Below are 25,563 nucleotides of genomic sequence, written 5' to 3'. Positions count from 1 at the left end.
CTAAAGAGTTAGTTGTATCAGTGAAGACTCATTATTGCCCTTAAGTGTCAAGAAACAGTGTAAAATAATTTAAGTGCCAAGTAAATAGTTACTCACCGTACAAGAGATTTTGGTTGAACTGAAAATATAAGTATTTCATTACTGTGTGCCTGAAAAATAGATATGAAGAGTACATTAAAAAGTGCTTCACAAACCAGTTTCAGTAATAATATGAATTGGTATACTTACAGCTCTGTGATGGACAAGCAGATTGTTGGCACACCCACCAAAAACAATTACTTCTCCTTCATCACTGGCACAAGCTGTATGCCATAACCTGCATTTAAAACAAAAACTTGAGTTTGAAGTCACCCAGACAGCCAAACTGATCATGTACACTACAGAATAGAGCTAATTAAAGACTAGAGATCTTAAGGTAGTTGAGACCAAAACATCATGGTGGGTAAGTAAAATCTTAAGGGAAAGTAGCAAAAGCTTTAAAAAAAAAAAAAAAAAAAAAAATGTCTATTTTATATCTGGGTATTTTTTCTCTCTGGTCTGGTCCTCATTTACACAATGAGGGGATTGAACTGAATGATCTGTTCTCTAGGTCTTTGTTAGCAATAAAAATCTTATGGGAGCTGAGTAGTATATGCCCTCTCCTTTTTCCATAGACACATTGGGCTTATACAGAACATGTGAGGGATGCTGATGCCGAAAGCGTGGTAATTCTATGGAAAGATATTTGTGCAAATGAAATCCTAAGTGGCATGACTACTTGGGTTAGAGGATTGGGGAAAAAAATAGGCCTATGTGCTCTGAACACCAATTTTGACTATATTATTTCCTGTAGCAATTCTTTTTAAGATTAACAAGAGAAATAACTGTCAATGTTTAGCTCTTTTGAGTGATTCTACTTCTTAATCTTTGTTAGACAAATCTGATCAACAGGTTTTGGTTTCATTTTTTTTTTTTTTTTTTTGAGACAGAGTCTCACTCTGTTGCACGGGCTAGAGTGAGTGCCATGGTGTCAGCTTAGCTCACAGCAACCTCAAACTCCTGGGCTTAAGCAATCCTTCTGCCTCAGCCTCCCGAGTAGCTGGGACTACAGACATGCACCACCATGCCCGGCTAATTTTTTCTATATATTTTAGTTGTCCAGATAATTTCTTTCTATTTTTAGTAGAGACGGCGTTCTCGCTCTTGCTCAGGCTGGTCTCGAACTCCTGAGCTCAAATGATCCTCCCGCCTGCTCAACAGTTCTTGATCTGTTTTTTTTCATGTATATTCTTTTAGCTTTTAAAATTCCTTTCCAGTCTTTCTCCCCAACCCTACCCTTTTTAATGGCAAACATAGATGCGGTTCATCTTACTCAGGTAAAAAGCTTGATTATAAATTTTTAACTGTATCAATAATTTTATGATAATGGAAGGAAGAAGCAAAAACAAAAATCCAGCCCGATTCTTCATACATAGATGATGGAAAAGAAAGCATTTGATACTAGTATAACACTGGTTTTCTCTTCCTTAAGAAGTATGATGTCAAACCTTAGCAAATGCTGGGATTTTTATAAATAAGTATGGTGGATATAATGCAGCCACAACTTCAGTTCTCACCAGTCTTATACATATTCAGTATTAGAATTATGTTTTAAATAGTTCATACCTTGGTTTTTCAGAATAGGGATGATTAAACTGTATCCATTCATTTTTACTGATGCAGTAAGTCCAGGCATCACCTGATTGAAACAAAGAAAAAAAGCTATGAAGTATGTTATTCTGTTAATATGACATTGACACTTAAAGAGAACAGCTTTAACAAGTAAAATAATACATCATATCATTAAGGACTGCAGGTCATTTCTTTACTGAGCATAATGGAAGTATGGCATAGTTTGTATAAGTATGTTATACAATCAAGATTAATATCAAACCTTCCAACCAACCCCATAAGCCCTCTCATGTATCTATAATAGACTGATTTTCAGCTATTTGTTCTACATGGATGATATGTAATGATTTCATTATTGTATTTTTAAGGGACTTACTTAGAGGCTGTTTATCAGTGGTAAATCCTCCAAAGAGAAAAAGATGATCTGAAGAAACTGGTGTTAGTGAGTGCCAAGATCGGCCAACTGGGCATATGCCTTGTGGAATTCTGAAAATAATAGCTAAGTTACAATATATGTGATTAAATTCAGCTACTGTATGTAATACAGAAAAACTGAAGTTTTCTTTTAAAATTTATATGGAATTATTGCGAAAAAAGACTTTAAAAACTTTAAGTATGTTCTTTATACGGAACTATTTTCTTTGAAAGCACAGTCAACTTTAGACCTTTTGCAACAAACGTTGAGCATATGCCATGTGCCAGGGACACAGTTAAGGGAACTGAAAACAAAATTCCTTAAGGACCTAGTAATCATGCTTATTTATATTCATAGTTACAGAAATGTTAAGCCAAGTATATTATATACTGATAATAGGGAAAAGGGTAAAAATTGGGAAAACTTTTCTAAATAACCTAAAGTGATACCTACAATTCATTCCACTCCCATGTATCCAGATTAAGATAGTGAAGATCATTCATTCTAGCATCCTAAAAAAAAGGATAATTGAATCATTATTTTGAAGAATTCAAAAGCAAGTCATTGAAACTGTTTATGTACTCACTCGATATCTGCCTCCAAACACAAAACCTTTGTTTCCAACAGTAGCACAGGCATGGGCAGCACGAGGTGAAGGTGCTTTACCCTATTAAAAAGTTACACAATCAACTTAGTAAAGGAGTGAGCTTTTTATAAATGGAGGGAAAATACTAGTCTTCTCTGGATATGGGATAAGAATATGCAAGATACTTGAGCTTTTAAAAGCTGAAGTGCCGACTTTGAGTCAGCAGTACTGAAAGCTGACTACCAAACTGGGGGTGTAATTTTATATTTTTGAGATGTGTTACTAAATAGCCTCATTAATATAACAAAGGTTGCTTTATTTTTTAATCTTTTAAAATAAAGATCAGCACATTTTATAGCATCTGGGAAAAGAAATCTAATATTTAAGATATATATATTCCAATGTAGCACTAGGTTAATTACAAGTTGAGTATCCCCACTCTTCAGTCTGAAACTTTTTGAGCACCAACATGACACTCAAAGGAAATGCTTGTTGGAGCATTTTGGATTTCAGATCTTTGGATTAAGGATGGTCAGCTGGTAAGTACATAATGCAAATATCCCAAAATCCGAAACACTTCTAATCCCAAGCATTTCGGATAAGGGATACTCACAACCCGTATGAACAATAGCAGCTACCACTTAACGTCTATTAGATAATAGATGCTGGGTTAGTCCCTTCATATATTCCTTAAACTTTTCTGATTTCCAGATTCTTTGGAGAACAATGAAAGCTATGGATCTTCTCTTTCCAGAAAACAAGAATAAGCTGTCAAATTTATAACACCTCCCAACTCTGGTGTATCCCCCTCCTCAAGAGGTCTTGCTTTAATAATTCATTGTTCTTCAGTAACTCACAGTAGTTATAGGCTGGCTCCAGATGAATGTTTCAGTGTCTAAAATATGTACATGGTCATTCCATCCTCTTGGATGACTTGAATTCTACAGAAAATAAGAACCCGAATTATTTTACAAGTGATGTTTGTAAAATTACATAGCCCCTGATTTATTAATAAGGAAAAATGAACAAAACTACTTGCAGACGTAAAGTGTATTTCAACATAGGCCATACGCAAATATGAAAACTTCACTTACCCAAAAAGATGTTTCATCAAATTCAAAAGTTCCCAATACTTTATCTTCAGGTAAATATCCATATCCTCCAAAAAATATTAACCTGTTTGATAAAAAACAAGACACTAAAAATTCAAACATCCAAAGGATAGGATACCAGGGATTTTTCTTTCTGTCTTACCACATTAACTGCCATGTGAGTGATATTTAACTCATGCTAGTTTTGAGCCCGGGGCCCAGTAAAGTGTATGTAACTCACACATCTGTTTACTTTGGGAGCCGTGTGAACTATTTTTCAAGTTCCATATAACTCATGCCCAGAAAACAATAAAAAATAAAAATTTTCATTAAATTAAGAAAGGATCATTTTGTTTTTGAAGTTTTTATTCTGTTTTCATAATAAAACACCATGGCCCCAAGGAAAAACTTTTTTTCCCCTAAATGTGGCAATCAATGTGTTATGTATGAATTAGGAAGGTACACTTGAGTATATGAAAACACTTATTCAAATAAAAATGGCTAACACTTAACTATGTCTTAGGTGCTATGTTAAATGCTTTCATGTATTAATTCACTTAATCTTCATATGGGCCTATGAGGTATGTTCTATGCTTATTGGCTGAGGACACATGAATGGTAAACACTTTCCACATAAATAACCCAAACCTATAGTTCTGCCAACTTACTTGTTTTTATATACCCAGACACCAAGTTTGTCCTTTGATGATGGAGGAATTCCTTGGCAATCAATTCTTTCCCACTGTAACACTCTGTCTGTAGACCTTGAATCCAGCATGTAGAACTGTCAGAAGCAATGATTTCAGTTAGATTTGGTAATGTGAAAGAAATTCAACTTTAGCATTTACTTTTACTGTGATTTGTGAGAATAAGAAGGCTGTCTAACTCATCTAATGCTACTGAAATTGTGACTGCAGAGTGGCTGCCAGACTGGTCTGTGTCTAGATTAGGAACCTGTGACAGAATATAAATTTCCTAAGTCACTAAGCACATTGTTGGTTCAGCTAGTTTTTTTTCCCCATAGCCATACTTTTTAATCTAGATCATTTATTGCATGTCTATAGAGCAATTAATTATGAAAATATTCAAATATATACAAAAGTATACTTAGAATATTAGTCATAACATTGTATGTTTGAAATTTTTCATGATATGGCAAAAAATAGGGATTGGGAATAGCTAAAGTAAGTATGGCAAACATAGCCACACCTTTTTGATGAAGGAATCGCAGTGCATTCATTTACATTGTACAAGCTTTTTATCTTGCCTTAGGTAGGCACTCTGAGTTGTACTGATCTAATTTATGGTTATTAAGATGGTTTTACCAAAAATGTCAGGTTTAGCAATTTTACCTTCAAATTCAATTTAACAGATAATCTTCAGTGCCTATTTAATTCTAGGAGCTAAGGATCAATACCTGAAAGATTAAAAACTGGTTTATCCTTCAAAGGATGAATATATCTGCCATTTTATATATATATAGTTTTTATTTCTCTACAACACTCAAGCTTCCTTTCTGTCAAATTTAAAACACTCAACCCCATTTGACCTACTAACCTACTATGATTTCTGTGACTACTCCCTAAAACCTTAGCTTCTCTCCTTCCCAACCTTCCTCAAGTTGCAAAGTTATTTTTCGCCCCTTGGCTTTGAAAAATACATAGCTCAACTACAGCCTGTAGATGAGATGTGCCTCACAAAATATTTTAGGCAAAGAACCCTTTCTTCAAGCAAAATATTAATCAAAAGCCCAATATGTAAAAACAAAACTGGAGCTACAAATGTTAAAATGGAGGAGGGAAGGGCAGCCCGGAGCCCACCTAATACCATCTGCTCTTCCCACAAGTGCCCCAAGGCATCTCAAATCCTTAGAGTTTCTAGGAGCATAGTTTGAAACTATCTTAGCCATATGTATAAAACCTATAAATCACTTGGCAATACAAACAAGACATACTTTGCTGATATCTCTGCATCTTGGCTACCCCTTCCGTATTCAAACATCACCTCTTAGTGATCCTACCAAACACAATGTCCCAAGGACTCTTGCAAATTCAGTGATATTAACTGAGTTAAGTCCTATGTGCCAAGCTGTGTCTCAGATTCTATTGCATGGTTTACTTATTATGTATGTCCCTTCTAGAATGTGAGCTCCTAGAGGCAGAGACTATCATAGTTTGCTCATCTCTGTGTCTCCAGTGTCTGACCAAGTGCTTAGCATATAAGGTGCTTACTAAGTTGCCAAATAAATGAATTGATAAGCGTCTATCTATATATCATATGCACCTTTCTGACTGACTGCCTCTGTCTCTTACTGACCTGAAAGAGAATAAGTGACAACTTTTCCTATTTGGAAACAAATATGGACCAAGTCTGAACAGCAGTGTCTTAGGGCACTATATTATTGGAATGTCAATCTGTAAAATTTTGTCTGTCGGTGTTAATTTATCTAACAGTGGTTCTAAGACAACAATTAGCTATAAAGAGCACAAATAAGAACAACCTAGGAAGTTACTCTACACAACTTACCCACCCAACTTGATTTTACAAAAGGCCTAGGTAAATACAGACTAGTAGACACAATAGTAAAATGCACATTCATGCAATAATATATTAACTGAGACAGAAATAAGTATAGGGCTAACCTTAGAAATCTGAGGTTTGAAAGAGAATAAGAATAAAATTTACTTGAACCAAAAATCCTTGGAAACACTAACCTTATTTGTATTGCCTCTTGAATGGTGTCCTCCAAACAAGTACAGCACTCTATCTACACACACAGCACAGCTTCCTGACATAGAAGGAGGAACATCCCCTTCAGTGTTAATTTTTTTCCTGAGGGGGGTAAAAACTGAATATAAGTAAGTTTACCAAAAGGAAGAAATGCAAAAATCTATTAATTTTTCTTATGCTTATCCCCACAATAAAGGAAAAAAAATGAGAGGGCTGACTAGATAGTGTCTAGCTCTAAAATTTAATTCAAGGAATACATTTTTCCCTCTTTACCCATTCCAAGGCAATGCCAGCTGGTCCTACATATATAGGCATAATGAAAGATCTGAAAGCCTAAGTTTCACATTTTTGTAATTCTAGGAACATGCCATTTTATTTTTCTCAAACTAAATTGTTTGCTTTTTATGTACATGGCCATAAGTGGTTTGTGGTTTTCATTTTTGTTTGTTTTCTTTTTTGAGGGGGCCAGGAACCTCAACATTCCTACTTCAGACAGATTAAATCAGTTACCTTTTAGCTATTCAAATGAATCTGATACAGTCCTTTGTGTAACACTACAAACAGGTAGTGCTTACTACGTGCCAGGCATTCCTCTGAGTGTATGTATGCATTCCGAACCTAAAAATTTTAATCTAAGAAATTCTAAGATTCAGAATATTAATAGTACACTTAAGGTCTTCTGCTCACACTATCAGATACAATATTACTTTATTTTTGTTAAGCTTGAAGTTTTGGAAGGCTTATTTTAAAATTTTTTTATTTTTTAATTTTTCTGTAGAGACCGGGTTCTGTGTTGCCCAGGCTGGTCTTAAACTCCTGGCCTCAAGTGATCTTCCTGCCTTGGCCTCCCAAAGTGCTAGGATTACAGGCATGAGTCACCACGCCTGGCGTGTTTTTTTTTTTTTTTTTTTAAATACATACATAGAATTCCCCTTTTAAGGGAATACAGTTATAAATTTCCAATTTTCCAGAAAAAGATTAATAGCTCATGTTAAAAACTGATTTGCTATATACAGAAATAATCCTGACTTATTTTAACTCTTAAATCAAGTGAGACTATTATTCTAGTTCTGAGATCTACAATAAGTAAAATATTTAAATCACAAAGTTCTCACAGAGCAAACTATGGGGAAAACTACTTTGTAAATCCCCAAACATGGCTATAACCAGCATTTAGACAAACACATTAATTCTACCACTGCTATGAGACCAGCAAAAGATCCTTTCAAATTATCCCCAGTTTATATGGAAGGCACATTTAAGTTCGTATTGGTTTTTAAACAACATACTATTTTAAAGGGATTTAATTATAGAGCTCATTAAAATAGAATACCACCTTTATTTTTAGCAGCTAAAATTTCTAAACCTAAAATCCAACAAGTCTAATATCCTAAAATCCTTTTCTTATTCAAGATACCATATGACAAGACTTACAACGTCTTGAAAATATATATGGAACTTTTATTATCTTTCCAGGATCTGAAACTAGCACCTTTTAATACTACTATGATAATTTAGTTATACAGCCCTGAATAGAAATTTATTCCAAGGTCATAAAAGTAGTAATTACAGAACTACTTCTAAAGAGATACTAAAATATCTAAGTATAACAGCTGAGCTAAACTAGAATATTTTTATAATATATAGGTAGCTTAGCATCCTTAATTAAAATATTTTTATTCATCAGAATGGGTTTTACAACATTTTTGCAACCTTATTTGAATTTTTTAGTCCCCCTGATAATATCCAGTTACCATCTTCCAGTCTCCATGTTGTAGATCCATAGTTCTTCTCTAGGCAGATAAAAGTCATATAATCCTCTGACTTGATTACTCTAAGAAGAATAAGATTGTAAATATTAAAAATAATTGATATTTTAAAGAGGCGCTATTATATCTTTTCCTGTCTCGAGATATTAGGAAATTGCTAGTTATGAAAAGTTAAATAGGTCTTACAATTATATTAAATGCATGATCCTCCCTGACCCATGCCACATGCTCAAGGTAAAGCTTAACATAGCTCTGAATTAAAATTTTTGATACAATAGTTGCAATAGTGCAGTAAGTTAGGAGGTCTCCAGGAAACTTCTACGACTACTTTGTCTGGAACAGATCATGTACCAAATTTTAGTTGCATGACTTCAGGAGAGATTGTGCCGTGGTCAGCAGACTACTGAAAGTGCCTGACCCACACTAACATATGATGTATGGCTTTCTAACCAAGCTTTCCTTTCACTCATTCTCTTTCTCTAAGAAGCTGGAGAGAGGGCAGAACTACACATTTGCAAGTATTAAGTCCTTAAGCAAAATTTTAAGTTCCTTGTTCTGCTCCATTTCCCTTCAGGTATTAATTCCTAACAAATAGACTGAGCTTACCAGAGCTGAGTGCTGCTGTCCATGGATTGCTTTGTTTAATCCTCAACCACCATAAAAAGTAGTTGCTATCACGAGAAAATGGGTTTCTTAGAGAGGTAAAGTTATTTGCCACGGTTACTTAGCAAGTAAGTAGACCCAGGATTCCATCCTTTCCCTGAACTTTGCCAAGTGCCAGGCATTTCCAGACTTGGATCCTCCCTGGCCACTTTCTGAACAATTTCAACACATAGTAAACAACTGCAGTTCACTGAAAATGAGTGTCAAGAGTCTAATAAGTTTGAGCATTAAACATACAGAAATAAAGCAGTCGGCCCCGTAAACATTTCTCTTTCCTCTCCACCGCTGATAAAGGGAAAGTTGGAAGCGAGACAGTGAGCTGACACGGTGACCAGCCAAGCCTGGGTGGGAGAAAACTGGCTACTATGTAGGAAGCCAAGGTTTATTGCTTTTGAAACAATCTCCAGGGGCTTCTGTGCCCACTCTAAGGCTTCCAGACATAAATGGGGAGAACAGCCTGTTTGGGAACCACCCAATTCAGTGATCGTGCTGCTCCTACCTGCTGCGGCCCCAGGACCTCATAAACCCACCATCGGAAATCGTCACCCTGGCAACCCTCCCCACCCCGAAAGAAAAGTCCCATTCCCCAAATGTTGCTGATTTTTACAAATAAAATTATGAATAAAGTAGTTTAGAACTGAAGTATGACCAACAGGGTTGCTTTTCCCTAGGGCAATTATTCACATTTTAATACGGGTCCCTACATACCTGTCCCCTCCGTCCTTGCAGTTCCATATCCCTACCAAGTACTCTCCAAACACCTATTCATTGGAGGCTGGGAAAACATTGCAGATAGAAGGTATCAGGACAGCTGTCTTTGAGAGCTATCTCAAACACGGTCAACTACGATCAGGTCAACTGTACCATAAGCTAAAACCGGTTATCAGAGTCACGAAGCAAGTCATCCAAGGCACCGGCACAGAGAACTAAATTTCAAGCAAGGAAGGGGAAGAACATTTTTAAGACCAAAGGGGAATAAAGCAAGCATTTTGTGGTAGGAATGGATCGGAGCCACCCCAGCAAATGGAAAAAGACAATTCTAGAATGTAGAGTGTTATTGGGAAGCTCTGAAAGCAAAAGGGTAGGAGAACTAATGAGCAAGGTTTTAAATAGGAGACACCTGGGGTGGATCTCCAGCAAGGATTAAAGAGAAGAAATTCAACTGGCTGTGAACTGGTAACTAATCACTTTGCGATTGCTGGTGTGGCGGGGAAGAGTTGCACTCTAGTTACATTTGTTGCTGGGGATTTTTTGGTTACTAGTGGAGCTTTTCTGTTATTTTTTAAATAGGCGTTTCTTCTGAAAAACTTCCAACTCTTTCCCAGCTGAAACCAGAAGGAAAATAGCCCTGAAATGTTCAAACAATAGCGTGATGCACATCTGCACACGTGTAGCTGGGACGGCTGCACGGGCGGTAATGTTGAATTAAGGTGATTCCTGAGGCCTTCCAGAATTCCAGGGGTTTTTCCTACACCTCGGCCACCCCATAAGCGGGGAAAAGTCTCGTGGGCCAGTTGACCCCCGCTCCAGATAGCAAAGTCCTCCTAGGTAGTTCCGATAAATGGTTTGAGCGATACCACACACCGTCACCTCTCTTACTCCCAACGCTTTCAAATAAAACCGGTTTCGTCGTCATGCACCGCCCCACCAACCTTTACAGGGCCTTCCCCAGAATAACTCTCCAAAGGCAACAAAGGGGTTGGGGCAGTGAGCTTTGAAGCACAAGGCTGATGTGACAACAGCCCCGCAGCCTTGACACGGGTCGGAGGACTCGAGACTTCCACCCGCAAGCAAACGAACCAACGGGCAGAGTCCGAGGGAGGGGAGCGCCCTCAGAGGCCCCCTCTGACCTCTCCGCCTGCCCGCGACCCGGACCCGGCTAACAGCCGAGTGACGTCCGCCGCGGCCCGGCCAGCCACTGACCTTGTAGCCGCCCCAGACGAACATGTGGCGCCCGTCGCTGACGGCTACGTGGCCGCTGCGCTCGGCGGGGCAGGCGAGCTCCATGGACTCATAGCTCTCGAAGGCCGGCCCCGGCAAGTCGTCTGCCCGCAGATCCTCGTTGCCATCAGCCATCTTTGAGGCTGCACTTTAGTTCACCAAGAATGCTCACACCCGCGAGGGGAGAAAGAGACAAAGAAGAAGGAAAGAAATGCACGGCGGCGCGAGGCAAGGAGAAGGCGGCAGCGGCGAGAGGGACGGCGTTGAGGCCTCCCTGCCGCCTGCGCTCGCGTTTCCCGGCCCTCCTCGGCCGAGGACGGCTCTCCGCCGCCGGGACGCGCCTGCGGGCAGCGGGGCAGCGGGGCAGCGGGGGCCCAGGACCCGGAGCACGCCGGGGACGGAGACCGCCTCAGGCCGGCTCTCTCTCGCAGCCCGCGCGCCCCGCCTCCGGCAGCTCACGGCCCTTGTTTACGCCGCGGCCGGAAGCCGCCCGCTCCGCTGACGCTGTCCGCCGGGCTCCGGAAGCGCGGCCGCGGCTCAGCGCCCCCAGCGCCCGGTCCTCCCGCCGCTGCCCGCTCCGCAGCCCGCGGCCCCGGCCCGGGAGCTCCGTGCGCCCGCGCGAGCTGCAGACACGCCCCGGCCTCCTTTCACTGAGGCAACTGCAAGGGTGGTGCCCTGAATCGTTCCCTGGAGACTGCTGAATTTTAGCCAGGTTCTCGCAAGACTTTTTTTCCTCCCGAAAATTTCTCCTCGTTAGAGGCATGTTCTCAACGGGGTCCCCAGCCTGGACAGGGGGGCACCGAAATTGCTCAACTAGTAAGTTTCTAGCCTCGACTTCTCAGAGGCGGAGTAAATACCCTGCTGTCCCCTGGACACGAGGGATGGCGCCTCGGGTCTCCCGCGAGGTCCAGCCCGGGTTACCGCGGCTTCCCCGGGAGAGGACCCCGTCCCAACGAGCCCTTCCTGTCACCTCCGCTGGCCGCCCGCTGCTGCAGCCCGCCAGTTTGGAGGATTGTGTTAAGCGTTTCAGAAACCGTTAGTAACTGCCCAGCCCTCCAGAGAGGAAGGCGAAGCCCCTTCTCACACTCTTCCTCTTATCTTTTATACGATGCATTTCAATTAGGCCAAAAGAAAATTACGAATTATTGTAATCTAAACTGGATTCCTCATCTATAAAATAGGATTGGACTAGAATACACCTTAAACGCCTAATCTAATGGTGCCTCTACAATTTGCTGTGTTTGGTGGGAGGGGTGTTCATTATTCTCTTTTCCTCATCTGCATGCTGGGACCACTACATAGAAGAGGAATACTTCGAACAACAAAGTCTTTTTTCACCAAAATTTTCATAGCTTGAAACTCCTTCCCTAGCTGCTTCCGGTATGTTTACTTGAACCCAGAGAAAAGAGTTACTTAAGAGGATTAATTTATGCCTCTAACAAGGAAACAAGTCACCTGGTAGCTGTTGAGACTTTATTTGCTATCCACCCTGCTTGGCGCCCCAAGCCTGTCTGACTCACCAGGATTTCTTGTAGCACTGTGCCCTCCTGGTGTAATGGATTTATGCTCAGTAGAACTTGGAGTTACCCAAGTTCATTGTGAACCAGCTATGTAAATCTGATCGGGTCACTCTACTTAAAAATCTTGGGATAGAGTCCAAAATTCTTATCATGGTGCCGTACAAGACCCAGCATGGCCCGGCCCCAGCTTACCCTTCCAGCTTCAATTGTTGGCGTTCTCTTGCTCCTTCCAGCTATGTTAGCATTCTCTCAGTTCTTCAAACACATCTAGCACTTTTTAGCACCACGGCCTTCACACTTGCTGTTAGACTGCCTAGAAGTCTGGCACTTCCTCAGGGAAACCTTTCCAGACCTCCCGGACCACTTTTAGGTTCCCAGACACTGTTAGCATCCTCAGTACTTCTCCATCGCACTTTATTAAAACCATAATGTAATTACTTATCTGTTGTTAGTTTCCCCTGCTAGATGGTAAATTTGATGTAGGAGCCTAACTTCAGTGGTGGCTTGACCCAAGTTGCAAAACTACCTCCTGTCAAAGATATTATTTTTCCTCTGGATAAAGCCAATTAGCTAACACAGTTGCCTCAGTTATGAGGTGATTCTCAGATGAACTATGTGTGACCAATGGTGCTGTCAAGTTCTCTTACTTGAGGACTAGTTATTGTTTATCTTTTGAGAGCATGTATGCAATGGGCTGTATCTGCTTGGCTATACAAAAAGGGGAGATTTCTTTGCAATCTCTTAACAGATTGCCTGTGATGGACAACATCACATCCTGGTTTAATGATTACTTAACAAATAAAACTTCTTTCTCTACTGCATTTGTGGAGAGGTTGTCTGGGTTGGGAGAAGATTTTGTATTTAATTCTATTTCCCCAATAGGGACATTCAGAATATATTTGTCAGAGGTATGAATGGGTTGCTATGGTAATGACAGAGATTACCATGAGAGTCAGGAACAGACTGAGGAATGGTTTCTAATATTGTACTTATAAAATCCTTATGAAAGAGTCCCACTTTGAACCAGGTCATTGCTTGACTCCTGTGGAATTATTAATAATGATATAAGATCTCCTAAGTTTCTGCTCACCACATTCTAGTCTTAGAACCCTAAGGAGCCATCAGCTTCTAGGGCACTGAATCTGGTACCATAAACATTTCTGAATGCACGAATACATATTTACCTAGGGTCAAATACATATACTGAATATACATATATATTTCATATATACATGCTATTTAATAAAATACTATAGTAGCCACTTTTAGTTACTTATTATTCATATATCAAACCATACGTTTATCCTACTTATGAGAACAATAACAAAAAGATTCTCTGAAACACATTACTTGTATATAAGCAGAGTTTCTCAAAATATGAAAGTGTGATCCCAGGCCCCATGGATACCCAGAGGTTTCGGGGGTTTCTCAAGAACTCTCTTTGTAACTATGTATCTGTGTGAGGCCAGATTTCCTTCACATAAGTCAATCCAAACAACGTATGGCAACAAATTGAATGCAGAAGCAAATATGAGAACCTAGTTGCCTTCTCTTAAACATATTTGTAAAAATGCAAAACAATGTCACTCTTTTTGAATTTTTTTTGATTTAGAAAATAGTTATTTTTCATTGAAAATGTTTTGTTAACATAATGGGCTTATTGTCATTTTTCAATAAATAAAAATTTTAAAAATTAAACTAGGTTGATTTAAAACTAAGTTAAAATTAGTGTGAATTTCGAAAATGGCAGATATCAATAGATAAAATCCACATAAACAAAATCTCTTGGAGGTGTCAGGTAGGGACCAGGACGGAGGGGAAACAGGTGCAGAGGTGACGCAATAGAGAGACTCAAAAATTCTTGAGAGTATAAAGGGTTCCTGAGACTAAATAGTTCTCGAACTAAAAGTCATCTCTGATAATGGCTGGGATATAATCAGCAACTTAATTTAAAAACAAAAACAAAACTACATTGTTTTGAGGTTGATTACTTTCTTTTGAGAAAAATCTTCTAATTTTGACTTAAATAGTATAGGATCCAAAAATTTCAATGCATTTTTTTATTCTTGGAGTATATTACTTATCCTACTTTGAATGTATATAAATATTGATACTCATACATTTATACTTCCCTCACTCAATATCCCTCAATTATCTTAACAAAAAAGACCCCCAAACTTTTAATCACTGCTTATAAGTTATTTACTTTATCAAATAAAAATAGAGAAGAAAATTAGAGTTAGTTTAATAAGATTCTGAAAAAAATAAGATTCTCTTCATGAAGATAAAAAATTTTTTAAATCCACTGAGCCATTTGAAATTCAATGGCTGATAATGCCACAAAGTTTTCTACCACAGAGTGTCTGCACAAAGATATCTTGCTGAAAAATTTATCTACATTTCAAAAAAATCTCCAAAGGGGGGAAAAAAACCATCCTGGAACTAATGAGCAATTACAGCAAGGTTAGAGGATACAAAGTTAACATATAAAAGTTAATCACTTTCCTATATACTAGCAATGAACAAGTGGAATTTGAAAGTAAAAACACATTACTATTTACATTAACACCATGTAAAATGAAATACTTATGTATAAGTCTGACAAAATAGGTACAAGATCTAGATGAGGAAAGCTACAAAACTCCAATGAAAGATTTCAAAGAGCAACTAAATTGATATTCCACGTTCATTCATAGGAAGACTCATTATTGTCAAGATATGAGTTCTTCCCAACTTAACCTACAGAGTCAATGCAATCCCACTCAAAAGTCCAGCAATTTATTTTGTACATATCAACAAACTTACATGGAAAGGCAAAAGACCCAGAATAGCTAACTCAATATGAGAACAAAATCAGAGGACTGCTACTACCCAACTTCAAGACTTGCTATAAAGTGACAGTCATCAAGACAATGTGCTATTGGCAAAAGAGCAGACAAATGGAGCAGAATAGAGAGCCCAGAAATAGACCCACATGCATATGGTTAACTGATCTTTGACAGAGGAACAAAGGCAATATTAATTAAGCAAAGACAGTCTTTTTAACAAATGGTGCTGGAACAACTGAACATCCACATGCAAGAACATGAATCTAGACAAAGACCTTACATCCTTCACAAAAATTAACTCAAAATGGATCATAGACCTAAATGTAAAACACAAAACTATAATATTTTTAGAAGATAACAGAGGAGAAAACTTAAATAACCTTGGGTTGGTGATGATTTTTTAGATACAACACCAAAGCACAGCCCATTAAATAAATAATTGATAAGATGAACTTCATTAAAATTTAAAACTTCTGCTCTTGAAAGACAATGTCAAGAGAATAAGAAGACAAGCCACAGACTGGGAGAATATATTTGCAAAAGTCACATCTTATAAAAGACTGTTATCTACAATATACAAAGAATTCCTAAAATTCAACAATGAGAAAATGAACAACCTGATTGAAAAATAAGCAAAAGACCTGAATAGACAGCCCACCAAAGAAGATATACAGATAGCAAGTGAGCATATGAAAAGATGTTCAACATTGTATGTCATGAGGGCATCACCAATTAAAACAACAATGAGATATCAATATACATCTAGTAGAATGGCCAAAATCCAAAACACTGGTGACACCAAATTCTGGCAAGGATGTGAAGCAATAGGAACTCTCATTCATTGCTAATGGGGATGGAAAAACTTATAGCCACTTTAGAAAACAGTCTGGTGGTTTCTTACAAAACTAAATATACTCTTACCATGTGATCCAACAATTTTGCTCCTTGGTATTCATCCAAATGAACTGAAAACTTATGTCCATACAAAAACCTACATATGGGTATTTATAGCAGCTTTATTCATAATTGTAAAGACTTGGAAGCAACCAAGATGTTCTTCAGTAGGTGAATGGATAAATAAACTGTGGCATATCCAGACAATGGAATATTATGTAGAGCTAAAAACAAATGAGCTGTCAAGCCATGAAGAGACACGGAGGAAACTTAAATGCATACCACTAAGCAAAGAAGCTAATCTGAAAAGGTGCTGGAACAACTGAATATCCACATGCAAGGATGTGTAAGACTGCAACTATATGACATTCTGGAGACGGCAAGACTATGGAAATGGTAAAAAGATCAGTGGTTGCTCGGAGTTACAGTGCAGGGAGGAATGAACAAGCAGAGCACAGAGGTTTTTCAGGGCAGTGAAACTATCGTGACTGATACTACAATGGTGGACACATGCCATTATACATGTGAAAAACCTATTGAATGTGTAACACCATGAATGAACTCTAAACTATGGATATGAGAGACTTTAAAAAAAGTTCTTGCTGTTCCCACATACTGGACTGTATGGTAACTTCATCAAACTGTAAATTCCAATAGAATTACATTAATACAGTGGAAAAATATGCATCAAAAACGGTGGACAAGGGGGTTATCTGTTCCTTAAAATTGCTTCTTATTCTCCAAATGTTCTGAAATCTAAATTTTGTCAACATCATGCCCTGCCCTGAAAATTATTCTATCTTATTGAGTTTATTTTATATTATTTCTCTCATATACCTATATAAACAATGCATTGGTAAAAACATCACTGTGTGTATGAGCTGACAGTATGTACAAAGTTCTAAATATTCAAAAGAATATTTTTAAGCTTCTAGATGCAAGGCCTAATAATGTTTTTAAAAAGATGTTTTTGTGAGGCCGGGCGCGGTGGCTCACGCCTGTAATCCTAGCACTCTGGGAGGCCGAGGTGGGTGGATCGCTCGAGGTCAGGAGTTCGAGACCAGCCTGAGCAAGAGCGAGACCCCCGTCTCTACTAAAAAAATAGAAAGACATTATATGGACAACTAAAAATCTATATAGAAAAAATTAGCCGGGCATAGTGGCGCATGCCTGTAGTCCCAGCTACTCGGGAGGCTGAGGCAGTAGGATCGCTTAAGCCGAGGAGTCTGAGATTGCTGTGAGCTAAGCTGATGCCAAGGCACTCACTCTAGCCTGGGCAACAAAGTGAGACTCTGTCTCAACAAAAAAAAAAAAAAAAAAAAAAAAGATGTTTTTGTGAAGATGCTATTTGGAAAAAACATATTAAAAATGATAATATCTTAAAAGATTCCTTCCTGACAACTGTAAGTATATCCTGAAATTCTTTTTCCTTGAGAACCAGACTGCACACCCATTTTGTGAACCACAGGAACAAAACCATCAACCATTCTAGAATCATCTTCTAAACATAGAGTCAGTAAGGGAGAGTTTAAGGGTAAAGTTATAGGCCTGTCTTTGTCTAGGCTCCCATACACTGCAGAAGTCAACAGCGCAAAAGTTAATGATAAACCACTAGCTGGTTAGAAGGGAGGAATGAATACCACTTAGCCTATGGAATTTCAAAACTGGATTTGCTAGTTTCTAAAATTTCTATATTTCCTAATAGCAGGGAAGCCCTGCTTTAAGCTGAATTTTGGAAATTGAAGGAAAAGATTGAAATTCCCTGACATTCCTACCTCAAGACACAGAACCTATTGAAGTAGCACAGCATATTAAGTCAAATAAGAATAGTACCCATTTTGTTTGCTATACATAGATTTTCATTCTCTTAAAGCCCAAATGAGAGTATTTTGAGGGGGCTAATCTAACGTCTAATGTTCCAAATAAACCATTTAAAAACAGATGCTCTTCTAAGAGTCTGGAGAAGGCATTTACATAATCCAGAAGCCACTTTAAAAAGTGTTCATTCCACTCAATGTCATCTATCACTATATAATTAGGTTTGGGTATATTTTTGCCTTAAATGTAAAAGCTCATATTGAAGTTCATTCTAATAAAATAATTACTTTTAAGATGCATATTACTTGTGAGATTCATTTTCAAAATCTCTTATGCAGCCTAAAAACAGTAAGAAAAAATGAAAACTTACACTGAAATATTTTGTACACAATGAACTCTAATGACTGGTTCACATTGACAAAAATGAAAACAGTAATTCTATATACACTATACAATAAATAAAATATAAAAAATATTTCAATACATAAATAGAAGTTTTACACATCCAAAATACAGTACATATATGTATGAAATATATCTCTAAAATTTAATGAAATACTATGAACTACTAAATTTTCATTACAAATTATATATATATATTTCAATATAGAAATATACTTTTTCCAACATTTTAAATTTCAGAGATTACTTGCATGGTGATATTATGGAGAATAATTTAATATATCAAGCTTTTTAGTAATTAATTATAATTAATAATTAAATGAAAGGACATGATTGTGATAATATGAAGACAAATGTCTTGATTATGGCAAGAGTACCATTTTGAGGAATACACAGATACAGTGTTCCATTTCTGTGTAGACAGTAATGCTAAAAATAAAAGGCAAGATACTAGATTTTCAACATCTTTGTGTCTTAAGCATCAACTCTGTAGAATGATGTGGGCCAAAATGAAGCATTTCTATAAAGTCAAATTACTAGATTACCATCCCATTTCATTACTTACAAAAATTCCTTTAGAAGCACTCTTCCAAGGCAAGATGTATTTTAACATGTCTCAAAAGTTAATAAATATAGTGCTTCTCAATATTTAAAGCCTGTATGATAAATAAACCTCCACTGTATATATTTTAAAACATGGTCTCTCTCTCTATATATAAACTGGACAAACTAATAAGTTAGAGATAATGGAGAGACAATTGAAGACATTTATTCCCTACTCAAATAAAAGTGAGGAAAAGTTACAATGATGCCTAAGAATACTTTACAAAGTAAGTGCTAAAAGGGGAGGAATTCAATATTTAATACCATACAAGTGTTTGCCTATTTTATAATTTTTGGCCAGATACATTAGTTATTTAAGAAGAAGTTATTTAATAACTGAGTTATTTACGGAGAAGCTTAGGTGATTTTAAAATGACTTGAGAAAATTTATTCTTTCTGAAAGTTGATATGCAGTGTTTGGATTGGAGATTTCTGAGTCCTTAGGGGTAATTTCTTATTCTCAAATTTGTATAACCTTTTCAGTAAAGAGTACACATTGAGTTAAAATCTGTTATAACTGTATTTACTTTCAGAAAGAATATTTGTTCTTCAGCTTATAAGGAAATTTGTTTACCAATATAAATATAAATTAATCTGCATTAACATCTTTTTTCCATATATCCCATAGCATATAATCACTTAGAGCATTTTGGTTTCAAATTTTATCCTTTAAATAAAGTCTGCAATTTGGGAGTGTAAATGTATAGTCTGATTGAAATGTTAAACATTAAATATATAGAGTATATAACAATTTAATTGCTACTGATCCACTGATATTTATTTTCTGTTTCTTCTTTTTGGACTCTTTGTTCTTCTCGGTGATTAGCTGCAGTCCAAAATGTTATTTTTTTGAGTACTTGTTGCAGAAGTTTAGGAGGTAATAAAGATATCTGACTTTCTAAAATAATAGCATTTTTACCAATGCAGTCAAGACATGACCTGTAAATAAAACATAACATAATTATTAGTTTTGAACCCCAAATTATAAAGATATTTATAGTTAAGAATTCCTAAAAATAAAAATCATTTAAAAATTTTTATATGACAATGTACTTCCTTTGTATTGTTTGGAACATGATAGGATTTTTTTTCTAGAGCATGATAGTAATTGTATATCTTTATAGTATAAAGACTATTTCTAACCAAAATTCAACGAAAACATAAAAAAAAAAAACTTACCATGCATAAAGTTCTTTAAGTAAAAAAGATTCAGACTTAAATTTAAACCAGATTAATGGATAGCAGTTCCTTTTTCACGTTTTCCAGTTAGCTCGATAACGATTTACCCTACTCTGAGAACTATCTTCTGCTTCTATCACCTTAAGATGAACCATCTGACATCCATTTTTATGTGACCAGTCTGCACCATATTCCCCCCATAAATGACTGCACTGGGGTTGTACATGTGACTTAAGTTGACCCAGAGAGAACAGGCTGGAAGAGAGGAATGGAGCCACACAAAAAGCACCAAGAGACCAGTTGGGTTTCTTCTCTTCTGGGGCCTGGGTGTTCATTTTTTCCCCCTTTGATTCCATTCCACTAGAGGGCAGTATCCGCCCAAATACAATCCCTTTTTGTCTTAGGCCACATTGAAGACAGTTTTGTATTTCAAACCAAAAGAAATTAAAGAGAAGAACTATCAAAAAAGTATCTATTTCAATTGAGAAACTTTAATTCAAAAAAATAAGTATGTTTTAAAAGTTTTTTAAGTAGACTCATTTGAATCTGCTGTGATTAACTCTGATGTCGTTTTTACAAGCATTTACACTCCAGGTATTTATATGTTCTTCTACACTTTTATGAAGACTTTTCTCTCCACTCTGTGACAACTCTAAATAGAAGAGTTAAAATGTTCCACATAGATGCAGAAGTACAAGAAAATGATACAAATCTTACACCTGACGCAAATTTAACTCTGCTCCTATGGTGACACAACAGCTCCTGTGCCCTTTCCATGATGAGAGAAAGGAAGAGTCACATGAGGAGATGGCTTCTGTCATTACCATTCAGTCACTGATTTAACAAGAATTTATTAGTGTGCATTATACACTAAGTGCTGTCTTAAGAGTAGGAAATCCAACACAGAGAAAAACCCTATTTGAACTTTTTAAAAATTTTTCAAAATATTAAGGGGCATAAATGTTTTTGCTACATGAATATACTTTTTATAATGCTTAAGTCGGGGCTTTTAGTGTGCCAATCACCGGAATAGTGTTTGTTGTATCCCTTCCTTCCTCCCTCCCACCTTATCGCCCTCTTGATTTCCTATGACCTTTACATCTTTATTTGAACTTTCAAGGAAATTATGATCTAGTAAAGAACACAAATAACAATGAAGTGTTATAAATGCTGGGACTGGGATAAAATGAAATTCCCATGACAGGTACAGGGTTCTGTGGGAATCAGGTAAGAGTAATGGAGACACCTTAACAAGTCAGGGGAAACCTTCCAGATGTTGAGGCTGAGACCTCAGGGCCTCAACAAATTAAACAAAGGTATTCCAGATAGAGGAACCACAGCTGCAAAGCCCTAGACCTGAGAAATAAGATTGTAGAAACTGCAGTTCAGTGGTTTAAATACAGCTGGAGGGCAGAGTGTAAGCGTGGGCATGGCAAGAAGTGAGATAGAGAGAGAAATGGAGGCCCTGAGTACCACGTTAAGGTATCTGCAACTAGTCTAGGGTGCCACAGAATCATATGCTTTGATCCATTAATATCCCCTCTAGGAATTTCACCTGAGAAGACATACATGTTTTCCAAAGGAATATATGAGAATATTTCATGCTTAATTTTTACAATAGACCAAAATTGCAGGTATCCTAAATATCTATCAATAGGCTAGTAAATAAATTGTACTTCCATGAGCTAGAACACTATATAGCCCTTACTAACATAAATATAGATCTGTTACACTGAATGATTATATATTTACATGAAAGATATTATAAAACAGCAAGCACAAGTTGGTCCTTTATACACACACATATATGGACATGTGTACTGCTCTCACTGAGGTTTCCAACGACCTCTTAGAGAGGTTAAATCCACTCTAACCATCTAATAAAATCATTTTAAAGTCTGGGAGAATACATACCAAACCCTTAACGATGATCATTGTGGGTGATGGTTCATAGGTGATTATTTTTTTACCATATACTTTTCATGTTGTATGAATTCTCTTAATAAATACATCTTATTTTTAAATTAAAATAAACAATAGAGCTATTTCTTTTTTTAAAAAATGTATGCAAAGGTATGGTGGGCATGATCCCACAAGTCTATTAGATCATATAAGCTCCTTAAGAAGAGGAATTTTCTTTTCTTTTCTTTTCTTTCTTTTTTTTTTTTGAGACACAGTCTCTCTCTATTGCTTCTGCTAGACAGCAGTGGCATCATCATAATTCAACTTCAAACTCCTGAGCTCAAGCAATCCTTCTGCCTCGGCCTCCTGAGTGGCTGGGACTACAGGTGTGCGCCACCATGACTGGCTAATTTTTTCTTTTTTAAAAAATTAAAAAAAATATTTTTTTTAATTTCCAAGTATTATGGTATGACTTTTTCTATTTTTAGTAGAGATGGGGTCTGGCTCTTGCTCAAGCTGGTCTCCTAGGCTCAAACCATCCTCCCACCTTGGCCACCCAGAGTGCTAGGATTACAGGCGTGAGCCACGCCAGGTGAGAAAAGGAACTATTCATCTTTGTTTTCTCCCAGTGTCTCAGCAGAGTAAGTGCTAAATGCTGACTGTACTGTGGACAACTGGTTGTGGTGAACAGGCCTCATACAATAAATACTACTAAAGTCTTGCTATACTCAAGTTTTGACGTGTCAAAATATACTCAGCATCAAAAGGGCATGTACTGATTCCCAGAGAGCATGGTACTCAGCACCAGGGGTAATACAAAGAAGCCTAAGACTGGTTGGCGCCCTAAGTCCCAACATCAAACATAAGCCTGTCCAACTGTCTGTCATTTTACTTTCTCTCATTTCTATACTGGTTTATTTTCCCCATCATTGCTTTACTTTTTATTTTTCAAAAAATTTTTTTTCTTGTTTTTTTCAGTCCCATTCACTCTGAGGAATTCCTTATCATTGCTTATCTTTCCTCCCAAACCTTCCTTTTGTGCGTTTTGGAACACCTGTTGTATGTTCTACAAACATCCCTGCTTCCTCTGACTTTCTGAAATCTAAGAAAATTTTGCTTTGTGTGTAGCCTTCTTGAGAAAGAGCACACATTTCCCCTCATCTCCATTTTCACAGTCCAGGAGCGAATGCTAGTAGTCTCCTCGCTCCTCACCACTGCTCCCAGGCTGCTATAATTTCACCTGCAGGTGTGGCCACGGTTCCTGATCTCTGCAAGATACTGTAAACTCTTCTGCAAGAGAAACAGAGGCCCTGGACGATACATGGTTTCTGATTTCTTGTCTAGCCTCATTTCTTGCAACTTTCCACCTCACACTTATGTTACAGGAATACTCAAGAATTCGGTTTACAGAACACATTATGCTCTTACATGTATCTTTATACTTACACAATTGCATTGCTTGTACATGGCAAATTCTTAGCTCCAACCCTTTTTCTGCAAAGACTTCCCTAACCTTTGCCATCTTGACCATGTGGACAGAGGGCCTTCTTCTCCAGTATTCTCACGAACTTTGTGTATGCTTCTCTTAAAGAAGTTTTCTTTTTCTATTACAGAAAAGGTCTGAAAGTTTGAAAGTCCACCTTCTATATTACTAGTAATTTAAGGGAAAGGTCATGCCTTTTCATTTCCATAGCACAGTGCCTTCCCCTACAGGCACTCAAATATTTCTTGATTCCTGCATATGAGGAATTTGCATCTAGTTAGGAAGAGTAATTTATGTTCACAAGAAAAGTGAAGTAACAATACAAGGCATTATAAGTCATTACAGCAGAAGTTTCCAAACTTGTCTGTACATATGAGTTACCTAGGCTACTAACAAAGTACCTTGTGTAAAGAAAAAACAAAACAAAACAAAACAAACAAAAAAAAGAGTTACCTAGGCATCTTTAAAAAATTCCTATACTCAGGCCACACTCTAGACTAACTAAAATGTAATCTATGGGAGCAGAACACAGGCATTAATATTTTTTGAAGCTTCCCATGAGAATCTAACATGCAGACAAGTGTGGGAACTACTGTGCTAAGTGAAGGAGCAGATAGGAAAGACTTCAGGAAGGTCCAGTTTGAGCTAGTCCAGTGGTTTTCAAATGGTTCAAGGTGTAGAACATCTGGAAGTTATGGTATACTCCTTGAAATACAACACGGCCTCTCTCTCATATTTTCTTTCTCTCTCTCTCTCTCTCTCTCATCTGCCTTTACCCATGTTATTCCCACTGCATAAAATTCACACTTGTTCACTGGGCAACTTCTATGTCTCTCAAATCCTTCCTGCCAACTCTCACAGGCAGAAATAGCGGGGGCTTTTTCCACAATCTTCCCACTAAACTTTGTATAGATTCCTTTTAGAGCAAGAGTTTATGAGCTAAGACATGAAAAGTCACACCACCAATTTAATAACAGCTTAGGGTTAAAAAATAAATTCTTCTATATTAAATGTGTGTACATGTATGTTAAGTATATGTATGTGCATGTTAGGTGTGTATATGCATGTTAGGTGGGTATGTGCATGTTAAGCATATATGTGCACATTAGGTGTGTGCATGTTAAGCACGTGTGTTAGGTATGTGTACATGTTAAGTATGTGTGTGCATGTTAAGCATGTGTATGTGCATGTTAGGTGTGTGCATGTTAAGTGTGTACATGTGGTCCATCCTCCGTAACTGTGGGCTCTTCCTCTATGGATTCCACCAACTGCAGATTGAAAATGTAGTCAGGCCTATGATGGTAGCATCTGTACTGAGCATGCACAGACTTTTTTCCTTGTAATTATTCCCTAAATGATACAGTATAACAATTATTTACATAGCATTTAAATTGTATTAGTTATTATAAGTAATCTAGGGATAATTTATAGTATACAGGAGGGTGTGCACAGGTTATATCAAATGCCACGCCATTTCATATCAAGGACTTAAGCATCCACAGATTTTGTTATCTGTGGGGAGAACGCGTATCCTGAAACCAATACCCCATAAATACTGAGGGATAACTGTATTTAACATATATATTATATATGTTATACATTATCAGACACATTCTGATTTCCAAAAAGTTAAAAATGAAAAAAAATCAGGCTTAGTATTAAGGAAATATAGTATGTTTAATATTATCATATGAACTAAGTGCAATTTTATGAACAAAACAAAAATGTGAAGGTACTGCATATTTTAATTTTAAAAATCACATTGGTGAATGGTTCACCATTATAAATTGGATTATACACTTAGGAAGATATAAACATTTTCTCAAATTCATGTCATAAACTACCTGCAAATATTATAATTATTCCCAAAAAGGAGAAAGAAATGATTATTCATTCATAGCATATATATGTAAATATACTAAATTTGCTTACCTGAGTAGTGAATAAGGCTGTGTTTGAAAGATCAATAAATCATTACAGTGACCCTAATCAACACAAAAAGGTCTTATCAGGATTTTTAATACAAATAATATTGCATTAACAATCTAATGTTTTATTTTATAAATGTAAAAGAAATTGTATAAAGCAA

At 37.1% G+C, this 25,563-nt stretch overlaps 2 protein-coding genes across 3 annotated transcripts in view; both read right to left on the bottom strand.

Annotated features, from left to right (window-relative positions):
- The window catches only part of KLHDC2 (kelch domain containing 2), a 43,185-nt gene extending 31,919 nt beyond the window's left edge, over positions 1–11,266 (bottom strand). Inside the window, exons 1-12 of one of the 2 annotated variants that reach the window (XM_069486792.1) lie at positions 10,828–11,266; positions 8,227–8,306; positions 6,457–6,574; positions 4,411–4,526; positions 3,746–3,827; positions 3,509–3,592; positions 2,652–2,732; positions 2,519–2,577; positions 2,027–2,136; positions 1,645–1,717; positions 229–316; positions 97–149 (exon numbers count right to left, since the gene is read on the bottom strand). In XM_069486792.1, the coding sequence (XP_069342893.1) occupies positions 97–149; positions 229–316; positions 1,645–1,717; positions 2,027–2,136; positions 2,519–2,577; positions 2,652–2,732; positions 3,509–3,592; positions 3,746–3,827; positions 4,411–4,526; positions 6,457–6,574; positions 8,227–8,306; positions 10,828–10,980 (1,097 nt within the window). In that variant the 5' untranslated portion in view covers positions 10,981–11,266. The remainder of the gene's footprint in view (positions 1–96; positions 150–228; positions 317–1,644; positions 1,718–2,026; positions 2,137–2,518; positions 2,578–2,651; positions 2,733–3,508; positions 3,593–3,745; positions 3,828–4,410; positions 4,527–6,456; positions 6,575–8,226; positions 8,307–10,827) is intronic. The other variant, XM_069486802.1, reaches the window with a different exon arrangement.
- Positions 11,267–19,564: 8,298 nt separating this feature from the next.
- The window catches only part of KLHDC1 (kelch domain containing 1), a 47,152-nt gene continuing 41,153 nt past the window's right edge, over positions 19,565–25,563 (bottom strand). The window contains exons 12-13 of the mRNA XM_069464673.1: positions 25,407–25,459; positions 19,565–19,849 (exon numbers count right to left, since the gene is read on the bottom strand). Of these exons, the coding sequence (XP_069320774.1) occupies positions 19,663–19,849; positions 25,407–25,459 (240 nt within the window). The 3' untranslated portion in view covers positions 19,565–19,662. The remainder of the gene's footprint in view (positions 19,850–25,406; positions 25,460–25,563) is intronic.

The sequence above is a fragment of the Eulemur rufifrons genome, chromosome 2 (assembly GCF_041146395.1).
Source record: "Eulemur rufifrons isolate Redbay chromosome 2, OSU_ERuf_1, whole genome shotgun sequence".
Taxonomy (NCBI): Eukaryota; Metazoa; Chordata; class Mammalia; order Primates; family Lemuridae; genus Eulemur; species Eulemur rufifrons.
This window is presented reverse-complemented; position numbering and strand designations above follow the sequence as displayed.